The sequence below is a fragment of the Melospiza georgiana genome, chromosome Z (genome assembly GCF_028018845.1).
Source record: "Melospiza georgiana isolate bMelGeo1 chromosome Z, bMelGeo1.pri, whole genome shotgun sequence".
Taxonomy (NCBI): Eukaryota; Metazoa; Chordata; class Aves; order Passeriformes; family Passerellidae; genus Melospiza; species Melospiza georgiana.
The window spans coordinates 69,936,414-69,960,025 of NC_080465.1; the positions used below are offsets into that span (position 1 = coordinate 69,936,414).

Genomic DNA, 23,612 nt, shown 5'->3' on the forward strand with positions numbered 1-23,612 from the left:
CAGTCCTGCAGTACTCCAAATGAGGATTCCAAAGCTGTTATGCACTGAACTTGCTCTTGTAAACAGCTCTGCTTTAGGAACTATTTGTTCTTTACATCAGTCACAGTTACAACTTTTTCACTAGGCAGTTAATGGCTCCTTTACATAATGTCTTTCCTATATTCAAAAGGTACTGTTAAACAAAATTGGTTTATTTTTAACCTTGCAAGTGCTTCACAGTATTTCCCATTCAGGGAAAAAGTGAAATTTTCTGAAAAGTGGACTTTAGAGCACTTACAGTAAGGCAGTTTTGGGCAGTTACTGGCATTCTTCAGTACACACTGCTTTTTGTTTGTTCTCTTGGTAATAAATAACTAAAGGACCAAATAAATAAACTACAAATTCAGTCACAATAATTCCAGCCTGCTCACCTACAAAATGAGAACCATGCATGTTATTCTGCAGCTTATAGCCACACTATGCAATGTGGAGACAGTTGCCTCAGTTTGGCAGGAAAGCAGAAGGTAAGTGTTCCCTTTCTTCTGCAGTTGTCTCCACTGTTTCGTTTCTCTGACACAGAGCATAAACATCCAGTGTGGATATTTCTAATGGTACCTTGCTCAGATATTCTATGAAAAAACCCCTACTTCTTGCTGTATTTTGAAGAGTCAAATAACAATGATTTATCTCTTTATTTTGGATATGTGTGACACAATAAAGGTGCCTGTTGAAGCAGCTAAAGGCATATTTTTGCAGGCAGGTAAAGCTCAGGCACCTTTTTTCTGTTGCATGCTGTGTGAAAATACCTAATCTCAATCTATTTCTTCCTAAAGCTGAACAATTTTGTGCTGAAAGTACTCCTCTTAATATTTAAAGTCTCCTAGACTGCCTATTTCTAATCTTTGGAAATACAGCTTTTGTGTTTTCACTGCAAGTATCTCTAGGAGGAGAACTGTTGCCCCAGGCCCAGAGCTGGGTAATAATTAGCATTGACTGCGTGATTGCAGAAGGCTGATCAGTTGCTTTATTCTACTATATTATATTATACTTGTTAAGAAGCTCGTAGCCCTTACAGACACTCCAACACAGCTCTGACCTAATTGGTCAATCCCTCAAAACACTATCCAGTGTCCAGTTAGGAAATCACCCTTTGGTATACAAATCTCCATAACACATTCCACATATGCACAACAACAGGTGCAGCAAGTGGAGATAAGAATTTTTATTCATTCTTTCCTCTGATCTTCTCACAGCCTTCCCCAGCAAAACACCTGGGCAAGTAGTCTGTTGCCCTCTGTGGGCAGAGAGCAGCTGTCACAGAGAAGGAAGGCCTGGTCCCTATCAAATAGTCATGTGAAAAAAAAACTAAAGAGCTGCTCTATCAGAAATTTGTCATTCGCAAGCTGAGCACAGGGACACCTTTCATGAGACAGGGTTGCTCAGAGCTCCATCCAGTCTGGCTTTAAATGCTTCCACAGATGGGGCATCCACAACTCCTCTGGGCAAATTGTGCCAACACCTCACAACAGAAAACTTCCTCTTAACATCTAATCTAAACCTACTCTCTTTTAATCTGTTCCCCCTTATCCAGTCAGTCCATGCTCTTGTATAAAGGCCTTCTGCATCTTTCTTGTAGGCTCCCTTCAGATATGGGATGGCTGCAGTGAGGTCATTCCTATGCTGCCTCTTTTCTGGGTTGAACAATCCCAGTTCTCTCAGCCTTTCCTCATAGGAGAGGTGCTCCATGCTCTGATCATCTCAGTGGCTTCCCCTGGACTCTCTGACAGGTCCCTGTCCCTCCTGTGCTGGGAGCCCAGGGCTGGATGCAGGGCTCCAGGTGGGTCTCAGCAGAGCAGAGCAGAGGGGCAGAATCCCCTCCCTGCCCTGCTGCCCACGGGGCTCTGGGTGCAGCCCAGGACACGTTTGGCTCTCTGGGCTGGGAGTGCCATGGCTGGGCCATGTGCAGCCTCTCACCCACAGCACCCCCAAGCCCTTCTGGGCACGGCTGCTCTGGGGCTGCTCATGCCCAGCCTGGGCTGGCACCAGGGGCTGTCCCAGCCCTGGGGCAGCACCAGCACTTGGTCCTTGTTAAACCTCATCACATTCCCAAGGGCCACCTCTCAAGCTCATCCAGGTCCCTCTGGATGGCATCCCATCCCTCACAAGTGTCACCAGCACTACTCAGCTTGGTGTCATCTGCTAATTTGCTGAGGGTGCACTCGATCCCTTTATCTGTGTCATTATTAAAGATATCAAATAACACTCATCATCATATGGATCCAAGGGACACCACTTGTCACAGATGTCCCTGGGACTCCAAGCCATTGACCACTAACCTCTGGATGTTACCATAAAACCACTTTCTTACCCATTTATCAGTATGGAATTGGATCCATCTCTCTCCAATTTGGAGAGAAGGATGTTGTGAGGGACCATGTCAAAGGCTGTACAGAAGTTCACATAAAAGACATCCGCAGCCCTTCTCTTGTCCACTGATGGAGACATTCCACCATAGAAGGCCACTAGATTGGGCAAGCACTTGCTTCTTATGTTTTGATGGTTATTTTTATTTTCACATTCAGATCTAATTACAGCACAGGTTTAGTATGCTCAGTTAGAAATGGTCCAGACAGAAGATTTGATTAGAGAGAATCCACAGCAGGCAACATTGGCCAGCAGCTTGGCCCCCCACCATACCCAAGGCTGTGCAGCTTAGGAAATCACAGCTTAGGATGGTGCTAGCAATTACTGTTGGCAAAGTTATGCTCTCATGTGATGCTATCATGTCTTCAAATTCAAGAGAGATGTACCTTATTTCTTGGTGAGTGATAATTATCAAATCAAGACTCTTTTGAGTCATCCCTTTTGTAACTGATGAAGTCAGCAGTGAAGTCTCTTTTGAAGTATGACTCAACAACAAACCACCAGAGCAGTGTGGCCTGCGGGTGTTTAGAGAGTACTGTGCAATCCAAGACAAGGTGCAAACTGTTCTGTGTACTGATTGTGAAATGGCTTTTGCTTTCCAAAGAGTACTCTTCTGTCCCTCAAACCTCGCAATAAAGAATAGCAGAGAAGGTATTTTGATTTCCATGCCTACCCCTGAAGTTCGTGCTCTCCACTGTCACCCTCAGTGGTGTTCTTCAGTAGCTGAAATATTTTTTTACCTCCTCTCCTATTTAAATTGTGTGACTTAGCATCTATTTCAATGTGGTTCTCCAGTAACACTTTTTCTTCAAATTTAATGTGGAGGTGACAAGTTTGCAAATTTTTGCAGTATCTTGATTCTTGTAAACAATGTTGTTGAATATACATCCCTTTGATTTCCCAGATGATCTTAATAAAAATGTGGATGCATTAGTGGTGTTTCAGAGTTTAAGAGTCATTTGCAATGAGATTTTTCCAATTATTTTTTAGTTTTGTTTATCTAACCTCAAGTAAATTCAAAACCCTAAAGCTAAATCTGCAGCAAATCATGTGAACCTCATACAATCTGCTGGAAAGGCCCATGCATGTGTGTACATCATTCAATGAATATTCTTGGTAAAGTTGCTAAATTGTGATTATTATTAATTGCTAATTAGGACTATAAAATTATAGTATCACTTAGATTGGAAAAGGATCTTTCATTATGTGAAAAAATACTGCTACCTGAAAGTCACTCAGAGTTTACCATCAGTTTTAGTTTGCAGACTGTTGATGGCAAGGCTTCCATTTGCATTGGAGAGTTCAACTCAGTCTTTTCTGCCTGTGATTTCTACTTTAGACTCTAAATAATGCCTTACAACAACCTCTGGGGAAATCTTTAGGATGTGATGTAGCTTGAGTTTGATTGTATTTTTAGGCACATGGCTGCTTTCCATGATTAATCCTTATTGCTTGTAAGGGTTTTGGCTCTATTTCTACAGCAATAATGTAACAGTTCAGAAATATATTTCAATGTAAATTTGTCTAACATCAGAATACTTGGTAATTGCTAGGAATAAGATAACTATCTGCTTCCAGACAACCCATCAGATGTGTCAATGTATCCTATAGGTCTAGCATCTAAGGTTTCTCATTCCTACTGTCTTTAAGGACAACCTGTCAGTCTCCAACCCAAGATGCCAGAATAGAATTGTTACTCAGAGGTTTTCAGTCCTCCATCAGTAAGAAGATGGAAAGGCATCCTGGAGATACAGTAAGGAACAAGCTGATTCTCATCCACTTACCAGGGCAGTAGATTCTCATTTTTTCTCACTGTTGATGTTACTGTCATGCTGAGTGGTGGGAAATAATGGAAAATTGTACAGGAACTTTTTAGGAATTACTTGCTTAGTATGGGGTACCTGTAAGATGACCTATTTATGGATGGAACAGTTGGTTTTGAAGAGGCTAGGGAGCTACATCAAATTACAAATACAACCCAGCTTTCCAGAATTTCACAGAATGGCTGAATACATTGAAAAGTCTATGCTGAAAGGAACTTCTGGAGATCTCCTGTTCAAAGCAGGGTTTTTGATTAACTTATCAAGGAGTCCTGACAATAGTGTTGCATATTTCCAAGGAAGGGCATTCTACCATTTCCTGGGTAGCCTATTTCTATGTTTAATAGCTGTCATGGCAAAATTTTGGGCAAGTCTGTGATCCCTAAGCTGGTTAAGGCTTGATAGCTGAAAAGAGGTAGATTTATTTTCTGAATAACAACTTAGTACGTATGTAAACTTAAAATAGAATAAATGGCAACAGAAAGTTGGATCTACTGCTATGTCTTTGTTGTCCAAACTGCAAATTTCTTAATCTTATGGAATCAGGTTTCGTTTGTTTGGACTCCTGTGATATTTGTATGATGTAAGGAGGTCAAAGAGCAGAGGGCAAAGCCCTGCCTACAGTGCAACCCATTGGCACCTCACACTGCAGGAACTGCGGATCTGCCAACCAGCTGGGCTCAGCAAGGAAGGTCCCATTGTAGAGCAGAGGCAAGGGCCTTAACTTGGAGAGGCAGAGAGAATTGCTTCACAGAGAATGAATAATCATCATGTAAAGCCAAAATGGAATAAGTTACTGAGAATAAAAAAGGCAATTCATACTTCAATGCTCCTTTATTCCTTTGCTATTTACCACTGAAGATAAGATCACCACTAATAGCCTTGGCTTTTAAACTTGATATAAATCAAGTTTATGCTATAATGCAGCGGTTTTTAATATCTACCAGTGGGTACTTTAAAGAAACTTGATTTCTATTAAGTAATGGCCTTACATGTACTGAGAACTGGAAGTTTGATTGTATTAAAAACTGAGCACCAAGATGACAAGTCACTCTCAAAAAAATAGGCCTAACTGCAGGAGTATTCAACTTGGCAAGCTGAACAATAGTAAGGAAGCTAAACATGTCTGTGTTTTCTAGCAATGTGAGTTATCCCATTACCAAGTAATACCTTTGTTTATGAGATTTCTTTCAATTCTGGAAGGCATTTATGCTTTTATGCAGGGTTAAGAGCAACAACATAAAAGTCAATTAGCTAAAATCACTAATATGTATTGAAGTGCTACATCCATTTGAGATGTGCTGCTGTGTGTGAGTCTTTAGCTTCACATATTGGGGAGCACAACCACTCTCTGAATAGGAAAGTGCAGATGTTTTCTGTGTATTATCGCTTCTTTCTCTTCAATAACATGACCCACCAGAAAAGCATTCGTATGCACAAAGATCTAAACAAGGAGGAAAGACCTGGCTTATTAAGTCTTCAAAGTTGTTTTTAATGTAATTTTAAACCACCAAAGAATTTAAGATTAGGCAGCTGTTGATACATCTGAGTACTGCTATGAAAGTGAAACAGAAATCAGCTTGAAGGTGCTTCCAAAATATTAGTCTATGGTTTAAATACAAACTTACATGTGATTTTAGTATACTGCCCAGGACTGCACTGGAATGTTTTCTTTGACAGCTCTTCAGAAAAAGCCTTCCACAGGGGAACAAGGGAATTGAATGCTCCATCTCCAATAGATTGCAAACTGAGCAGCTGGAGCGCGTGGGGGCCCTGCGACCCGTGCACCAATCAAAGGGTAAGCTGAACTTGCAAGTCTTTGTTCCAAAGTCACAACCAAAGGGATATCTGTCTGCCTGTTGGTTATCAGAAAGTGTCAGATTTCAGCTCTTAATAATGTATGTTCATGATTTGATGAAACCCATAATAATGTCAGATTTGAAGCCATAGACTAAGAGAATACTACAACCAGTTGTGAAATACTGCTCAAGTGTTCTCATTCACAAAGGTTTTTTCATAGAAAGTATCTTTCATAGAAAGATACTTTCATAGAAAGTATGTATGAAAAACTTTCATAGAAATTATCTATGCTTAAAACTTTATTTTTCAAAACATCCTTCCCTTTTTAAATAAAAAAAAAAAACAAACAAAAAACTCCACAAACAAAAAACCAAAAAACAAAAAAAAACCAAAAAAAAAAAAACCAAAAAAAAAAAAAAAAAACCAAACCCCACCACAATTCCACAATTTCTTTTCCACAGAAAATTTTTATTTTCTTAGGGGAGTTTCTTTCAGGGCTTTAAAACATCAAAAATTTGAAAACATATATGAAAACATATATGAAAATATAAATTATTCATTTCCACACTAATTAGTAAACTAAATAATGAAAATTAGCATCTTTACATACTATCTAAGTGTTATTAATCATAATTATTATTTCAATGTTATTTTATTCATTAATTTTGCCTGTGGATTTTCAACAAAAACTTCACCAAAGGTGTTTAGTTTTGAAAAGTTTTAAGTTCAGCTGGAAACCCATAAGTTCTGGTACAGTTCTCTTTTCTCTCCGAGCAACATTAATAGTGTTATTTCTCTTTCAAGTTTCGCTCCAGACGTATTGAAAGATTCGGGCAGTTTGGTGGAAAAGCATGCCTGGAGGCCCTAGGAGACACACAAACCTGCAAAACCAGCAAAGCCTGTCCTGAAGACCCAGAGCCAAACTGTGGTGCTGACTTTCAGTGCAGTTCAGGTAGGTTTTGCTTTCATGCCATAGCAAGTAAAGCAGTAACTCAGAAACCACATTTTAGTTCTGTGAATAAGTTACATCAGCCTCATGCTAGCACTCAAAAACAGTCCATGGACAGGTGGGAACAAAACCGCAATGCCAAAACCACAGCAGCAAAACCCCTTATATAAAACCCCTTAATAAGGGGTACAATCCTCTCATCTTCCATTTTAATTTGCACCTAATTTAAATTCTTCTGTAGCTTCTACTCCATGGTTAGAAGCACCATACTGACCATATCCCTTCTTCTACCTGAACTTGCTACTGGATCACTAGGTTTTACAAAAAATCACCAGGAAAAAAACAAACTAGGACTGAAGGAATCTCAACAGAATGGATGCGGATATTTACCAATCTCACTGGCACGACAGATGTTAGCTGGAGACCAGCATGCACCCAGACGCAAAATAAGATATAAATTTGTAAAGTGATACAAAGGCATACAAATGTAGTGCTCAAGATTCAGCAGAAATCAAAATAAAGTAGGAAAAGTTAATAGTAGTAAAAACTAGTGGAAAGAAAAACACAATGATGGTAAATTAATTTGAAGTTCCAAGCCAATTTTTGTATTGCTTTTAACTCAAACACTGAAAAGTGCAAATAAAGCAATTAAAAATTAGAAAGTAAAGGTTTAACTACTAGTTCACAGAGATTGTGTGGCATTTACAGGTGAAGGTGATGATATCAAAATGTTGATTTATTATGCTACAGGTAATTTACTAAAGTCTTTAAATCCTGTAGGGAAAAAACAACCATCTTTGTAAAACTACATCATATGTAAACTCAGGAAAGTTACTACTTCCCTGCTGCTTTAGAGCACAAATCACTATAGTTTTGGATCCTACATGTCCATATTATTCAAATAATATAGGCCAAACAGCAACAATTTAATTTATTTAGAAAGATTTTTTTGTTGATGTTGAATTGATATTTCCCTGTATTCTCTTAACACAAATAACAAACCCCAACCAACCAAACATTTGAATTTTATTATAGAACAGTCTAGATTGCAATGATTTTCTTCAGATGACAGCAGTTCTCCTGCAATTTACTTTTCTCAGTCATCCCACTAACTTAAAAATAACAGTAGTATGCAGGTTTTTTTCATTTGAAAGTGGGAAAGCACAGGATTTTAATCCTTCAGGACAACAGTAGAAATATACACAGAGGAAGATCTTCATAAAGAGTAGCTGAGGGTGCCACTTAAAGTCCATCTCGATAGAAGTGCATTCAGGCAATGTTTTATTCCTCGACCAGGCCGATGTATAAAGCGAAGACTTGTGTGCAATGTGGATAATGACTGTGGAGACTTTTCTGATGAAGATGACTGTGAGTCTGACCCACGGTCACCATGCCGCAACCACGACATTGACGTGTCTGAAGTTGGCAGGACTGCGGGACAAGGGTATGTAGTAAAAGGGCCTAGTGAAGAGTCTGGGATTGTCTCCAAAGCCAGCTGAAAAAACTGGGTCACAGTGACATTCCCAAAAGTGGAATATGAATTCATGGTAGCATTTGTATCCAGAAATGCTAAGCAGCCTTTGCAAGAACACTTAACTACCATTTTATTTTGTATACTTGTGAGGATAAAACATGCAGTGTAATATGCACTACAGACTGTGTAAATGGATCATACTGTTAGTAAACAGAATCATACATACATGCCACATGAATAAACTTACATTTTCTTTAAATGTAAATTTTATAGGTACATAGATTTGTTTCTAATAATATTTCTTCACAACCAATCAATAATTGTCAATTACTTTGCTCAAATGCGTGTCTTAAAGGGAGAAAATATCTCTTGACTATTTATATAATGGGATGCCTTACTGCACAACACTTTATGCACAGTTCAATTCCAGTATTTCATTGTCCACTTCCTGATTCTTGTTGTTTACAGGAGCGTTCATCATTGATCTAAGTTGAAAATTAATCTTTCTGTTCTCAGACCCTGCTGGATTTCTTTCATCTCTAACAAAAAGAAAACGTGACATATTGTTTACCTACAAACTGAACAGAAGATAAAAGTATATTACTGCACCAGTGTGTTTAATGAAAATTATACATCCTTTTCATTTAATTTCTTACTCTGCAAGAGCAAAAATGCTGGGTTTTTAGCATGGGGAAGTAAACCAAGCATAAATGCAATTTTAGAAGCTTCTATTACAATCTTACTAAACTCTTGCATGAAAAAGTGTTCTACAGAGATTCAGTAATGACATAATCTGGCAACTTTGATGGCTTGCTTACCACTTTCTACACTCAGAAAGGTGCACATACATTTGCCAGATGTAAATATTGGAAATGCTGAAAAGATTGAAATGTATGAATCATGCATAAAAGGGCAAGTAAACTATACAGAATCCTCCAAGGAGTTATTTTTTGAAGTATTCCTTGTACATCAGTATATAGATGCTTAGAGGCATACAGCTGATGTGCCTGCCTCCCTGGTTTTGTAATGGTTTAGATTTCCTCTCTAATACTCCAGGAAATGCTGCCATTCTCCACCAGGTCACACCCTGCAAGAAGAGTCAATGCTAGGAGTAGCTGTATATTCCTTCTAAACATTTGATGGATGTTGTACAGGCTTGATAAACAAGCGCCTACCAGCAAATAAATTAATATGAGTTATTAAAAATACATATGGCTGTTGAGATGTACATTTTAAGTCTACAAGGAATGCTTTCTCACAGATGCACTTGTCAAGAAAAAATGTTTTTTCTCACAAGTATGTTGGTAAGGAAAACTGGTTTTTACCTCCTTTTATGCCTAAGGTTTTCACCATGTTTAAGGTTTTATGCTGTTTATTTGTTTATTTCTCATATATGATCCTTCAAGAACTTTAGAAAAATATGTAACTAACTCCAGTACACAGATGAGAAGACACAAGAGATGAGACAAGTTGCTTGGATGGAGCAAGATCCAGTTCCACAGCTCTAGTTTCCATCTCTGACAGAATACTTTAATATATTGACAATACTGACAGAATAGCTTTGCCAGTCTACAGATCATGTGTGCTGACACACTCTCTTTTGAGTATAACTTCCCTCGTGTTTCTCTTGTAGAATCAATGTTTTAGGGATGCAGCCAATGGCCAGCCCATTTGACAATGACTTTTTCAATGGTCTTTGTGAGCGGGTGCGCGATGGGAACACACGGACGTACTACCGCAAGCCGTGGAACGTGGCTGCCCTCACCTACGATGTGAGTGTGAATCCTTTGCAAGATGTCATGTGCCTTACTGAATGCCAGCTCCTGGAATACTCTTGGAAGGCTCAGGACATCTCTTGAGCCAGACAGCAGCTTTTCAGGCTCAAGCTTGTGCTAAAGGAAAAGAGTTTATGTTATCATTTACTTGGGCAGTCAAGCTCAGTTATGCCAGACAAATTCCCACGTCTTTGTGCTGCACCTTTGCACAATGAATGGAACTATTTTTCTGGAATGTTTGAAACATGAGCAGAAGAAATGAACAGAAGATGTACAGAAAGGATTGCAATACCCAACTTTTACTAGGTAGAAGACAAAAATAAGCTACATTTTCAAGGACGTGTAAAAGACTCTGATAAAAAGGCAGACATAATAATACAATATTCTGGTCCTACTTGTTTTTTTCCAACTACTGATAATTTTCTCTGTCCCATTGGGGAAAAAAAAATGTTTTTTTCTTTTAAATTTCAGACTATGACTTTCAGTGAGGTTTGAACACCAAAAATGTTGATGATTGCTGAAAAAAACGTTAGACACTTTTCAGAAATCAGAGCACAATTTTGCCTTCTAAATTACTCTAAGTAGGAACTTGACACAACAAATACAATTTTAACCAGATCCTTCCTGAAATGAGTAAATCTGACCCAGAGATCTCTGGTTATGTTTGGTTATGATGTATAACAATTTTCAGTTGCTAAAATGTGATGTTCTGCTAAACTATAATAAAATAACTGGATTAGTTATTATTTGCTGCAATAAAAGAAGGCTGAATCATAATTCTGACTTATTTCAGAAGTCAGGAGCTTTTAGCAAATTTTAACTCTCTTTTAGGAAGGAGAGACTATTATTCCTCACATAGAGTAATAGAATCTCCTGAGCTGGAAGGAACCCAAAAGGATCATTGATTCTAACCCCTGGCTTTGCACAGGACACTGCAAGGGTCACACCTGAGAGCATTTTCCAAATGCTTCTTTGAGCTCTGCCAGGCTCGTGCTGTGACCACTTCCCTGAAGAACTGTCCCAGTGCCCAACCACCCTGTGGGTGAAGAGACTTCTTTAATATCCAAACTAAACTTCCCATGGCACAACTTCAGGCCATTCCCTCGGGTCCTGTCACTGTCCCCAGGGAGCAGAGATCAGTGTCTGCCTCTCCTCTTCCCTCACAAGGGAAAGAGACTATTGACACACATAAATTACTTTTACAGTGTTACATGCTGAGATTTAATAGTCACTAAATTATTGTCACTGCAGCTTTCTGTTCACTTGTGAACCACTGAGCTGATCCCAATGAGGTAGTTTGTGGAGGGAGTGCTATTTCCATTTGTTTTGGTTTAAAAGAAAAAGGAGCTGTAAGAAAATGCATTGATACGTTCTGTAAAAAGTATTGCTTTAATATGCTACATAGATTTTTCAACTACTGCCTGTTGTTTTCTCATACAACCTTTTCTCTGTCTTTTCTCAGACAAAAGCAGACAAAACTTTCTCATCTGTGTACTACCATGATCGTGTGAAAATGTTACGAGAGGTTTACATAGATAAACAGAAACATTTTAGTGTTGACGCCTCTCTGAAGTACACACCTACTGATGGGAGCAACAAAAATGATTCAGAAGGAAATTTCAAATATGACTACAGAAAGAATTATACTTTTAATTCCATCCTGCAAAGCTACACAGAAAGGGTGAGATTAATTCTTCTAAATGTTTCAATGTAACTATTTTACAAATGGTGCAATTTATACAGTGTTAGAATTAGGCAATAATAATCTAAGTATTCTAGGCAGCTGCTGCTTTTTTAAAAATTTTTTTAATTAAATACTGGTGACAATAGGGTTAAGATTTCAGACACAGCCAAATGGCAACTCAAAGTGTCTTCTTTTTCCCACTGTTTATCTTTGACTAGCAAGCACCCTTATCTTCATCAGGGCTTTGGTGTTAGAAAGTATCAAGATGTCTGGTCTCATCCTGATTAAAGAGCAGCTCTGAGCTAGTGCAATGTGGGCAAATTAGATCAAGTCCTACGATGAAAAATTGCCACTGAGTAGGCCTATACTACATAAACACAAAATAAATTTTAGGAATAATGACCAAAAGGTCAAATCTCAGATATGTGGGTACCTGTGTACTAACACACTAGCCAGGGCTATAGGGAACAGGCACTAGCACTGGTACAAAGACAATCCACAGCTTACTAGCTTGCTGGCACAACTGAAGTGAGTGCTAGTTGTCACAAGCAATGCCCATCCTGCACTTCCCCACAGCATGTTCGAAGGGAATGTTCTTGCAGACAGTCTGGAGAAAAGGAAGCCCATTTTGGGATTGTGCATAAGCCATACCTCTACCTGCCCTTTGAAACAGTGAAATGACCCTACCCCATTTTATTTGATAGCAAAGTAGCCTTAGCATTTAGTGAGGTCAAAATGAAATAGCTCACAAAAAGTGATGTTATACATGCTGTTGTTGAATCCCAGGCAGCAGATAAGCCCCAGGCAGGTGCTGCTTCACTCCCCCACCAGCAGTCTTGAGGAGATAATGGGAAGGGTAAAAACAAGAGAACTCCTGGGTTGAGATAAAGTTTAACAGGAAAACAAAACCCATGCACACAAACAAAGCAAAACAAGGAATTGTGTTACTGCTTCCCACAGGCAGGCAGGTGTTCAGACACCTCCAGATAAACAGGGCTCTATCACGTAAATTGGACTTGGGAAAACAAATGCCATCACTCCAAAACATCCCCCCCCTTTCTTCCTTCTTTAACCTGCTTTATCTACAGAGCCCAATGTCATAAGGTCTGGAAAAATCCTTTGGATCAATTTGAGTCACCTGCCTCCCACCCTCCCAAGCAGCCCCAACCTCCTTGCCAGCACAGCAGTACAAAAAGAAGAAAAAGTCTTGGCTGTGTGTAAGCAATGTCCAGCAGTAACAAAAACATCTCTGCATTATCAAACCTGTGTTCAGCAAAAAACCCAAACATAGTCCCATGCTAACCACTGTGAAGAAAATTAACCTTTTCCTCAGCCAAAATGCGCAGAACACATTATGGCCTAATCCAGCAGCTGTGTGCTAATGGAATTAACTGATCAGGTTACAATTTTCCACATTTTTTGCCAAGGTCTGTGACTACAATATGCCACCATATACAAGGCATATCAACTCCATAGAGCTGAAGTACACCATGTGCAAGGAATACTAGATTTGCCTCAACTAATTAATGTTATCAGGTTTGTCAGTCTTGTTGCCTAGGGCCTATTCAGAGCTCTGGAGGTTGAACAGATATAAGGGAAAGCTAAACTAAGTTTTATCACTCATTAATTGAAATAATGCTGAAGACAAAGATCTGCACAATAAAGATAAGCTGAACCCAACATTGCCTTTGTACCGGTATGAGTTTTCCTGGGATGGAAACAAACCATTTAAACCTCAAATCATGAATCTTCACAGACATAAAAGATCAAGCTCTATAGCTCAGGGGGTTTTAATGTCTGCTTATAGTCTAGTGGTTTGTGATAGGAGCTTTGGACTCAAATCCTTGCTGAGAGATCAGTTCAGAGAATGAGTCACAACCTTTCACAAGAAGAGTTCTATCACTGCAAAGTCACAGGGCTCCAGGGCAGTGCAGTGAAAGTCCCTGCATGAGAACCCTCCAGGGCCCACCTGAAAGTTAAATCCTCCATAATCCTGGAGGTGTCTGGAGGCACCTGGCGAGAAACAGTGTATGCTGGTTGGCAGGAATACTGCACCTACAAACATTTCCTCACAGTGATTTAGGTACCTGAAGATTTCTGCCAGTCTTAAGCAGCATCTGAGTCAGCAGTTTAAGATCCTTTTAATGGTGCTGAAAAACATAATGGTCAGGAGCAAGGTCCCTTTTCATACCTCCTATTGGGCACCACCATTAAGGGAGTCACATTAATACTGCAAATAATAATGGGGTATAGAAAGCCTGTGTTCCCTTAGACTCTTAAGTACAGCTATTTCACAAGATTTTATTTCCCAAGTTATGGGCAGTAGCTAGGTCCTAACTTAGAATATGACATAAAATCACCAGGACTGAAATTTACAAAAATATCAGTTGTTAATTCTAGATTTACAACGTATGTATAGCTCAAATACATAATATGGAGGTTTTTTTCCTCATTAACTTTCCTTTTATGATGTTGGTTTGGAGTTTTTTGCTTTTAATTGGAACTGTGCTCTTCTTTCGAACAGTGAGGAGGGTTTTGTTTTTAATTGGAGCTGTGCCCTTCTTTCTGACAATCTGAAAATAACAGGGAAGTGGTCCAAAAAGAGAGAGAACTTAGGTCTGCTGTGACTATAAACAAAGAGGAAACTCCATCTGACCTGAGTGGGCAGCTTCTGCTATTTAGCAAGCCATGCAGAACTACTTTTCAATGTTACAAAAGTCAGAAAGCCGCTTTTCAGTAGGTATCGGGCTTCAAGACACCTGTTGTCAAATAGATCACAAAGGGCTTGCTGAAATAAGGGAAGAGTTCTAAATTGGAAGAACTAAAATAACTCTCTTGCTCGTTCCTCAGTTTAGATCAGAGAGCTTTCTAATTGTTATAAAACAAATTTGTCCTGTTTCCATGCTGCTAGGTTGAATGCCATGTTGAAAAGTGCTGCAGCTTCTTTACAAGTGAAACAGAATAGATTTTTGTGCTGCGCTGCATACCAGAATGGCACTCACTTCTCCTTTTTTCTCCCTGCATTCAGAACCAAACCTTTCTGCACGTAAAAGGACAGATTCAGCTGGGAAGGTTCCAAATTCGGAGTCGTGATGTTCGTCTCACAGACAGTTTCCTTGATGATTTAAAATTTCTGCCCACTGAATATGACAAGGGGGAGTATTTCAAATTCCTAGAAGACTATGGAACTCACTATGCAGTCTCTGGAACTGTAGGAGGAAAATACGAACTTGTTTACGTGCTGGATAATTATGCTATGTCTCGACTAGGTATGCTTTCTGTTGGCCTTGCTACGACCAAGTTCTCACACTTTCAAAGAGACATGTGATGGTAGATCTGTGTTTATGGAAAAATACTGAGAAAGTGCAGATTAGTGCATGCTGCTTGTGGCACACCAGTGAGATTACAGAATTACGAGAGATTACAGAGAAAAGAGTCAACTTCATAATTTACAAAACTATTTGAAATCTCTGTTTTAAGTCTGAGACCGAGGGGGCCAAGGAAACCTTAAACAAACCTCATGAACACACTAGCAATAACTGCATCGTTCACAAGAGATCTTGTCCAAAGATAAGAAAACCTGCCTAAACCCTAAATCCTGTTTGGTAACTTTTTGTGGTACAGTCACTCTATGAGTATAGAGGTGACAAAAAGCAAGGAATAAATGGAAGTGCTTTCTAGAAACCACATGGAGCATGTGACTGTGTTGAAATTGATTTCATAGCTCTCAACATTCTCACCGGAATATTCCATGCCCTCATTAAAATAGGAATGTGGAAATTTAATCTTCCCTCATGGGCAGTTCAGATATATGTGAGTTTGTGCTGGATTAAAGTGATCACATGGGAATGAAATGAGAAAAGACAATTCTCACGTTGATTTTGGAGATCAGAAAATCAGTACCTGATGCTTGCACCAGCAATATCAATATTACTATCAAATATTCAGGCAATGAAAAGGGACACGGGACAAATATGTCAATTTCATTTCCCACTATTAGTCTGTTCATCACCTTGAGATTGTAGTTCTGGACTTTTTAAGTCCCAGTTTTAAGCAAAATTCTTTCTGAATACAGTGCTGAAGTGGCAGATGATATTGGGTTTGGGTTCAATAAAGAGAAAGGAGATGTTGGAAACAGTAGTGGGTAGAGGTAGATTAGAATTAATGGAAAAAGCATACTTTTAAGACATCAGTGGCCTTGATTAATTTTATGGGGAAAAGGAGTGGAGAAACATAGTTGAGGTTAGAAGAGAGAGACTGAGAGAATTCATTAATTTAGCATATAAAATTAGTAAATATTGAGCAACTGCAAAAGACAAAATATCAATATTATAAAAGGAAAAAAATGGTTCCTAAAGGAACCATTTTCTTTAACCATTTTCTTGAACCTGCTTTCAACTAGATAAAGAAAAGCAGAAATCCATTTTTTGTATTTTCCTAGTCACTACAGATCTCACCTGCATCTGTTCAGGCATTTCAATTACAGTCATCCTCATATTCATTAGATAGACAAAGAAAAAGTAAAAGATAAATGGTAAGAAGAAAGCCACAAACATTTCCAATAGGCCTGAAATGTATTCTGTAAGAATAATAATGTCTTGTTATTTATGCTTATTCAATCCATCTAATTACCTATTTCTATTCCCAGGAATCACTGTAGAAGATGTAAAAAAATGCCTTGGCTATCACTTAGATGCCAATATTGCATATGAAAACATACAAGCCAATATTAATGTTGATGGTGGTAAATGTGAAAAAATTCATAGGAAGGACAAATGTAAGTATATTCTTGATTTACATTACATCTTTTGCTTAAGAAAAAATAGCACCAGCTGCTTCCCCTGAATAATCAATATAGTTATTACTGTCAGGGGAAAGACAAATCCAGTAGAGCACTACAGGGGAGGTTCACATTTTTCCATGCTCCCAAGTCAAGAAGGCCTGAGTCTGTGTTCCCAGCCTGCACACACATGAACACCAGCATGATGCATACAAACACACACAGATCACTGGCCACAAATAAATACAGGCAAAATACAGACAGTGCTCAGGCAAACACAAACGGCACAAATGGTTTCATCTTTTTCTCCTCTCCATTTAATCAGGGGGAAGTCTTTCAGTGGGCAATATCACAGAATCACAGGAAAGTTGAGGATTGGGAGGGTCCTCTGGAGGCCACCTTGTCCAAGGGAACACACGCCTTCAGTCCCCCCACAATATTTATATATAACCAGTACAGATAACTTCAGATAACCTTAAATATCCAGCCGAACCAGCAACTGCATCGTTAGCCTCTCCTGTTAGCAACAGAGATACATAACACCAGGCCCACAGTTCCATTGCTGGTGCACACTCTCTGATGCATACCAAGACACACACACAGACTGAGGATGTCTCCAGGGACTGGCCTTAGGGGCTCAGTCGATCCAGCAATTGGTCCTTGGACCATCTTACCTCCAGTTGCCTTAGACAGAAGTGCACTCATATGAGAAAAGATCTCAGTCAAACCCAGAACTGTGAGGTCTCTCCAGTATTTGGCCTAGAAACCCAGTACCCAGCTCCTCCACTTGTCTCACTCTAGCGACATAGAAGCATAGAATGGTTTGGGTTGGAAAGGACCTTAGAGATGATCTAGTTCCAGCCCATCATTTTGGAAAGGGGTTCAACACACTAGATCAGGCTGTCCAGAGCCCCACTCAACCTGGCCTTGAACATTTACAGGACAAAGCACAGTTTCTCTGGGTAATCTGTTCCACTGCTTCCCTGCTCTCTGAGTAAAGAAATTCCTTCTATCATCTAATCTAAATCTCCTCTCTTTTAGTTTATAATCTTTATAATCTTCCTTGTTCTGTCCGTATCTAACCAAGTGAAAATATTGTCCTCCTCTCTCTTTATAAGTCCCCTTCAAGTACTTGAAGACTGCAATGAGGTCTCCACAGAGCCTTCTCTTTTCCAGGCTGAAAAACCCCGTCTCTCTCAGCTTGTCCCTCATAGGAAACGTCTTCCAGCATTCCATCCATTTCTGTGGCCTCCTCTGGACTTTCTCCACAGGGTCGACATCTTCCTCGTGTTAGAGACCCCTGAAAGGAGAGCAGAGGGGCAGAATCCCCTCCCTGCCCTGCTGCCCACGGGGCTCTGGGTGCAGCCCAGGACACGTTTGGCTCTCTGGGCTGGGAATGCCATGGCTGGGCCATGTGCAGCCTCTCACCCACAGCACCCCCAAGCCCTTCTGGACAGGGCTGCTCTCCACAGGCTCTTCTCCCACTCTGTGCCCAGGCCTGCTGTTGCTAGACCCAGGTGTAGCACCTTGCACTTGGACCTGCTGAACTTCATAAGGTTTTCGTGGGCTCACCTCTCAATTTTCTCTGGGTGTCTCAGGATGGAATCCAATCCTTCTGTTGTGTTAATGGCTCAGCTTTGCGTCATCTGGAAACTTTCTGAGAGTGCACCTGACCCCACTCTATCGCTGATGAAGATACTGATGAGAATCAGTCCCAAATAGAGCCCTGAGGGACACCACCCATCACCAGCCTCCACCTGGACGTAGAGCCATGACCACAACCCTCTGACTGTGCCCATCCAGCCAGTTGCTTGCCCACCAATAAGTCCACCCCTCAGGTCCATATGTCTCCAGCTGGGAGATAAGGCAATCATGTGGAACTGTATCAAAGGTCTCACAGAAGGCCAGATAGAGGACATCTGCTGGTCGTCCCTTGCTGACTGCTGCTGTCACTGCATCATGGAAAGCTACCAGATCTAGGCCACAGCAGCAGCTGCTCTGGCAATTGGCATGGCTTCCATGCCACTTACGCTATATTCACCTGCTAGTCTGGCTTGATGCCCTGGCATATGTATTGTCACTTGCTCTAGGGCCTGCCACCACAAACACCAGTTGCTTATCAGCCCTTGTCCAGCTCTAGCTGCTGGCACACAGGGCTCTATACACATGCATGCACACAGAATAGAGTCCCTTCACCCTAGGAAAGAGTTTGAATGGAATTTAATGGTAGGCCACAACAGACTGCAAAGATGAAGGACAATATACAGCACAGCAGCTCACAGATCAGTCATTTGTCTATATGCAATCAGTCTCCTTTTCTTTGCCTTTAACCCTTTATTTTCTCAGGTTTGCTCCTCCCAAAGCCACCTTGAACTCCCCTTATCTTTTCAATGGCACTCCTGTAAATATATGCTAAGAATTTAAGTTCATGCAATCACAAAATGCCATTCTTTGCATCCAGAGAGCCCTTCCATTGACTCATCTTGCTGCTGATTCATCCTCAGCCCCATCCTACGGGGCTAATGGCTCTGCTGGAACAGGCCTGGGAGGAGTCGAAGCAGGGGTTCCCTTTCTCTGGTTACCTTGTTTGTGTTCCCCTGCCTGTCATTGTTGCCCTCAACTCCTCATAAGTGCCTGGAGATGGGCTTTGTTTCACATGGAATAAAAATTGCAAAAGGGAAGGATATTTACTACTAGTGCATAAGAGGGAACTATTTTCAGTGCTCTGCTCTTGTATTTTAATTATGAAGCAAAAGCTCCTACTATTCTAATTCCTGCCCTTTTTTGGTTTAGCTCAGGGGATACAGTAGAATTATTCATTATCTTCTGCTCGACATCAAAGGACTGTGATCTCCATAATGTGTCTCAGTTTGTCCTATCCTTTCTTTTCCTTCTAGAGTTTTCTAATTTAATTGCAAAATTAAAGATTTCCTCCCACATAAGAGGTATAAGCAAAGAGATATTGAAATCTGATACAACCAAGAGTTCTCTCTATAATCATTTTACAAAGAGGGACAGGCTGCACTAGCTGTTCTTCCAGATGCATGGACATTAAACAACCTGCTTCACCCTCTTTTTTTTTTCTTTTCTGCAGCAGAAATTAATGATAATGCTGTCATTGACGATGTCCTTTCCTTAGTTGAGGGAGGGAAGATTGACTTTTCAGTTAAAATCAAAGAAATGTTACTGCGAGGAGCCAAAGCAGTTGATGTAGAGGATTATATGCAGTGGGCTAAATCTTTGGTTGATGCTCCAGTAGTGATACAGCAACGAGTAAGTACAGGTTCTTCAAAGCTGTGGCTTTTTACAGTTTGAAAGCTTTTGTTCTATGATTTCCAAGTTTATAATCAACTTTCACACATTGCCCTTATCTTAAGTGTTTCTTCAGATTTTTATTCCAGTGATAGTTATATCAAAAGGATTCAGAACTTTGGAAGTTCTGTGTTATGCATGGGCTTTTTTCCTTCTACAGCCTTCTCCAATATATACACTTGTTCCAGTTAAGATGAGAGATGCATATTTAAAGAAACAAAATCTGGAAAGGGCAATTGAAGACTACATTACTGAATACAGTGTGTGCAAATGTGAGCCCTGTAAAAATGGAGGCACCCTTGTGCTGGTAGATGGAATCTGTACATGCCTGTGTTCAAGTTATTTTAAGGGAATTGCTTGTCAAATTCCCAAATCTACATTAGTGAAAGGTGAGTAAACACTCAAATTAAACTAAAATGAACATATCTGTTTTAACAATATGCTGACAAAATGAGCCTTCATAAGAACACAGCACTCCTTTATGCCTGCTGCTGTCAAATACATGTGGAAGGTAAGGTAAGTTGCTGGGTTCTTTCCATAAAGGGGGTACTCTAATTAAAGTTCATTGTCCCACATACATTACTGTGTCTGGGAGTGACACAAAGTTCATTTAAGTACAGAATATGGAAGCCTGGTGCAGTACTGGTAAACCAATTTCAGGCAAAAGCAATCTCACCAAGTCTTAAATTATTTTGTCTTCAGTTTTCTACAAAAACTCAGTGTGTGCTAGCACATGATCATGTTTCACAATTACTGTGCTAGTTTAATATTAGGTCGGGGGAAAGGGAAAAGAATGCAGTTCCACAACTGACAACGTAAAAAATTTACTGTGCAGTAAATTCATTCTCTGGGGCCAGGTTTTTAACACACAGGTGCCCAAAATGGACCTCAGAGCTTGTTTCCTAGCATGACAAAAAATGTTGAAAGCCCAGGGTTCTTAAGCACTGCCACAGACAAATGCATTTTTAAATGTCAAATCTTTGTGATGGGTTGTGCTCAGGAGGCTGCAATGATGTGCAGAATCACCAAAACTGAGTTGAGTCATGGTCTACCTTGAAAGAGGTGGATGGCCTAATCCTGTATGATGTCTTCTTTCCAGTTGTGACTGATGGAGGCTGGAGCTGTTGGAGCGCCTGGTCCACCTGCATCAACGGAGAGAGCACTCGAACCCGCCAGTGTAACAATCCTGCACCAGGACCTGATGGCAGGCCATGCCAGGGAGAAAGCATTGAAAAACGGCCCTGTGAAGAAGGGAAATAGTTATGCTCCTCAAAACCAGGTAAGCAGCCTCTTTAAATATGTTACTGCAGTTTAGAATAAATGCTCAGCCAATATTTGGGGCATTTCAGAAATGCAGTTGACTAAGTGATGGGTAAGTTCACTCACATATTTCACTAAAATCTGTGATTTGAAACTACCTTTGATCAACCACTGTGTATTGGATTTATGAATGGTTAGATTTGTATTTGAATGTTTTGACAAGTAATGTTATATTACAGCACTCAGGATTAGAATAGAATTCTGGATAAGAATAGACTAAAAACACAGTTCTCAAAAAAAACCAGATTTCATCTCCAGTCAGATACCCATCAAAAAGCTTATGTCTTAAGGAGAGGGAAGAGACTTTCCAGGAAAGAAAATATTAAGACAGTTTAGAAGACTGAAGTCTCTTACTTGATAAACAGAATGCTGAAATCCAACAAAGCTGGTGTTGGATTTTCAAAGCAGATTTGAAACTTTCATTGAAAGAATATGTACATATCTGGAAGGACAGATATAAGCAGTACAAATTAAATAAACCAGCAAGAGATAGATTTTAAACAGACTGCAGACCTATCCTTCACACAATGGACATATCAAAAGTAAGTATGCATTTTAAAACCTCAACACAAAAAATAGAAGGTTATTAAAGGTAGATAATCAGTCTCACTCAGGAAGTCTCTCAAGAATCAATTTTTGCAGGATTGGAAACTATTGTGGCTGGACAGTGCCGGGAGGAAAGGGACTGCAGGTGCTGGTTAACAGCGGCCTGGACATGAGCCAGCAGTGTGCCCTGGTGGCCAGGAAGGCCGATGGCTCCTGGCCTGTGTCAGGAACGGTGTGGCCAGCAGGAGCAGGGAGGTCACTCTCCCCCTGTACTTGGCACTGGTGAGGCCACACCCTGAGTGCTGTGTCCGGTTCTGGGCCCTCAGTTTGGGAAGGATGTTGAGACTCTTGAGTGTGTCCAGAGAAGGCAGCGAGGCTGGTGAGGGGCTGGGAACACAAACCCTGTGAGGAACCACTGAGGGAGCTGGGGGTGTTCAGCCTGGACAAGAGGAGACTCAGAGGTGACCTTATCACGATCTACCACTCCCTGAAAAGTGGCTGTGGTCAGGTGGGGGTTTGGTCTCTTTCTCCAGGCAGCACTGACACAACCAGAGGACACAGTCTTAAGCCGCACCAAGGGAAATGTAGGTTGGATATTAGGAAAAAGTTTTTTATGGAAAGAGTGATAAAGTACTGGAATGGTGTGCCTGGGGAGATGGTGGAGTCAGCATCCCTGGATATCTTTAGAAGAAGATTGGATGTAGCACTCAGTGCCATGATTTACTTGAGGTGTTAGGGCATGGGTTGGACTCGATGATCTTGAAGGTCTCTTCCAACATAGTGATTCTGTGATTCTGTGATTCTGTATTCTGGGAACATATGACTATGTGTTTCCCTACTCCTAGGTCAGTGTTATTGCCCTGTTATTAAATTCGGGGTATGAAGTTCACCTTTGCTTGATTCAATGAAGCTGGTGTTATTAAAATAAAAACAAACCTCATAAGCAGCTTTATTTTATTCCTGCACCGTATCATTAACATTTACTTCTTCAGCCATGAGAGCAAACACCACAATGATTATTCACAACACGCACATTTCACCAAAGTTTCCTCTGCTATGGCATAGGAAAAAATATTACCCTTATTAATTTGGCTTCTTCACAGAATCATACAGAGTCTCAGAATGGATCAGGTTGGAAGGGACCACAGTGGGTCATCTGGTCCAATCTCCCTGCTCATCCCAGAGCACATGGCACACACTTGTGTCCAGATGGTTCTTCACTACAATTATTTTACAATACTGTCATATTTGGGACACAATCAAATCATGACCTTAGTGAGCTATGAGAGTAAAACTTCCTTTAAATTTTGACCAAATAGATATGCTGTAGCTACTATCTTGTATCACTTCTTCACTATTTTTCATCTTTTTTTCAGAAAACATTAATGGATTCTAAACCAGTTCCGCAAATCACAGTTTCTGCTGACCAGCTAGCTACACCAGGACACTGCAATGGCATGATTTAAAAGTACCTGAAGCTTAAATGATCTGTAATCAAAACAAAGTAATAAACTATAAACATATTAACAGAGATGTGCTGATACAGTAGCTATGGTCAACCTTTTATTTGTCTGTTGCTATCATTAGAATATGAATATGCCATGTTTGTTAGTCAATGGAGTGTCTATTTATGATTTTTCATAATTATTTCTAGCATGTTTTCAAACTGATTTTCAAGAACTCAAATCCAGCACAATTATAAGAATAATGTATATAGCATCACTTGCTTGACCGTATATTGTTAGAGGA

The 23,612-nt window shown here is 40.1% G+C and overlaps 1 protein-coding gene across 1 annotated transcript; it reads left to right on the forward strand.

Annotated features, from left to right (window-relative positions):
- The first annotated feature begins 417 nt into the window (after nt 1-417).
- Nucleotides 418-23,408, forward strand: C9 (complement C9). Its single transcript, XM_058044188.1, has 12 exons — nt 418-503; nt 5,904-6,021; nt 6,828-6,975; nt 8,269-8,416; nt 10,080-10,218; nt 11,684-11,902; nt 14,934-15,174; nt 16,554-16,682; nt 19,780-19,958; nt 20,158-20,386; nt 21,097-21,276; nt 23,240-23,408. Exons 1-11 carry the CDS (start codon nt 418-420, stop codon nt 21,255-21,257), a joined length of 1,797 nt encoding a protein of 598 aa, XP_057900171.1. The 3' UTR covers nt 21,258-21,276; nt 23,240-23,408.
- The last annotated feature ends 204 nt before the right edge of the window (nt 23,409-23,612 follow it).

Coding starts and splice junctions, on each gene's coding strand:
- C9 (XM_058044188.1), top strand. CDS start 418: ATGAGAACCATGCATGTTATTCTGCAGCTTATAGCCACACTATGCAAT. Junction 6,022..6,827: donor ACCCGTGCACCAATCAAAGG/GTAAGCTGAACT, acceptor TTCTCTTTCAAG/TTTCGCTCCAGACGTATTGA. Junction 16,683..19,779: donor AATTCATAGGAAGGACAAAT/GTAAGTATATTC, acceptor TCTTTTCTGCAG/CAGAAATTAATGATAATGCT.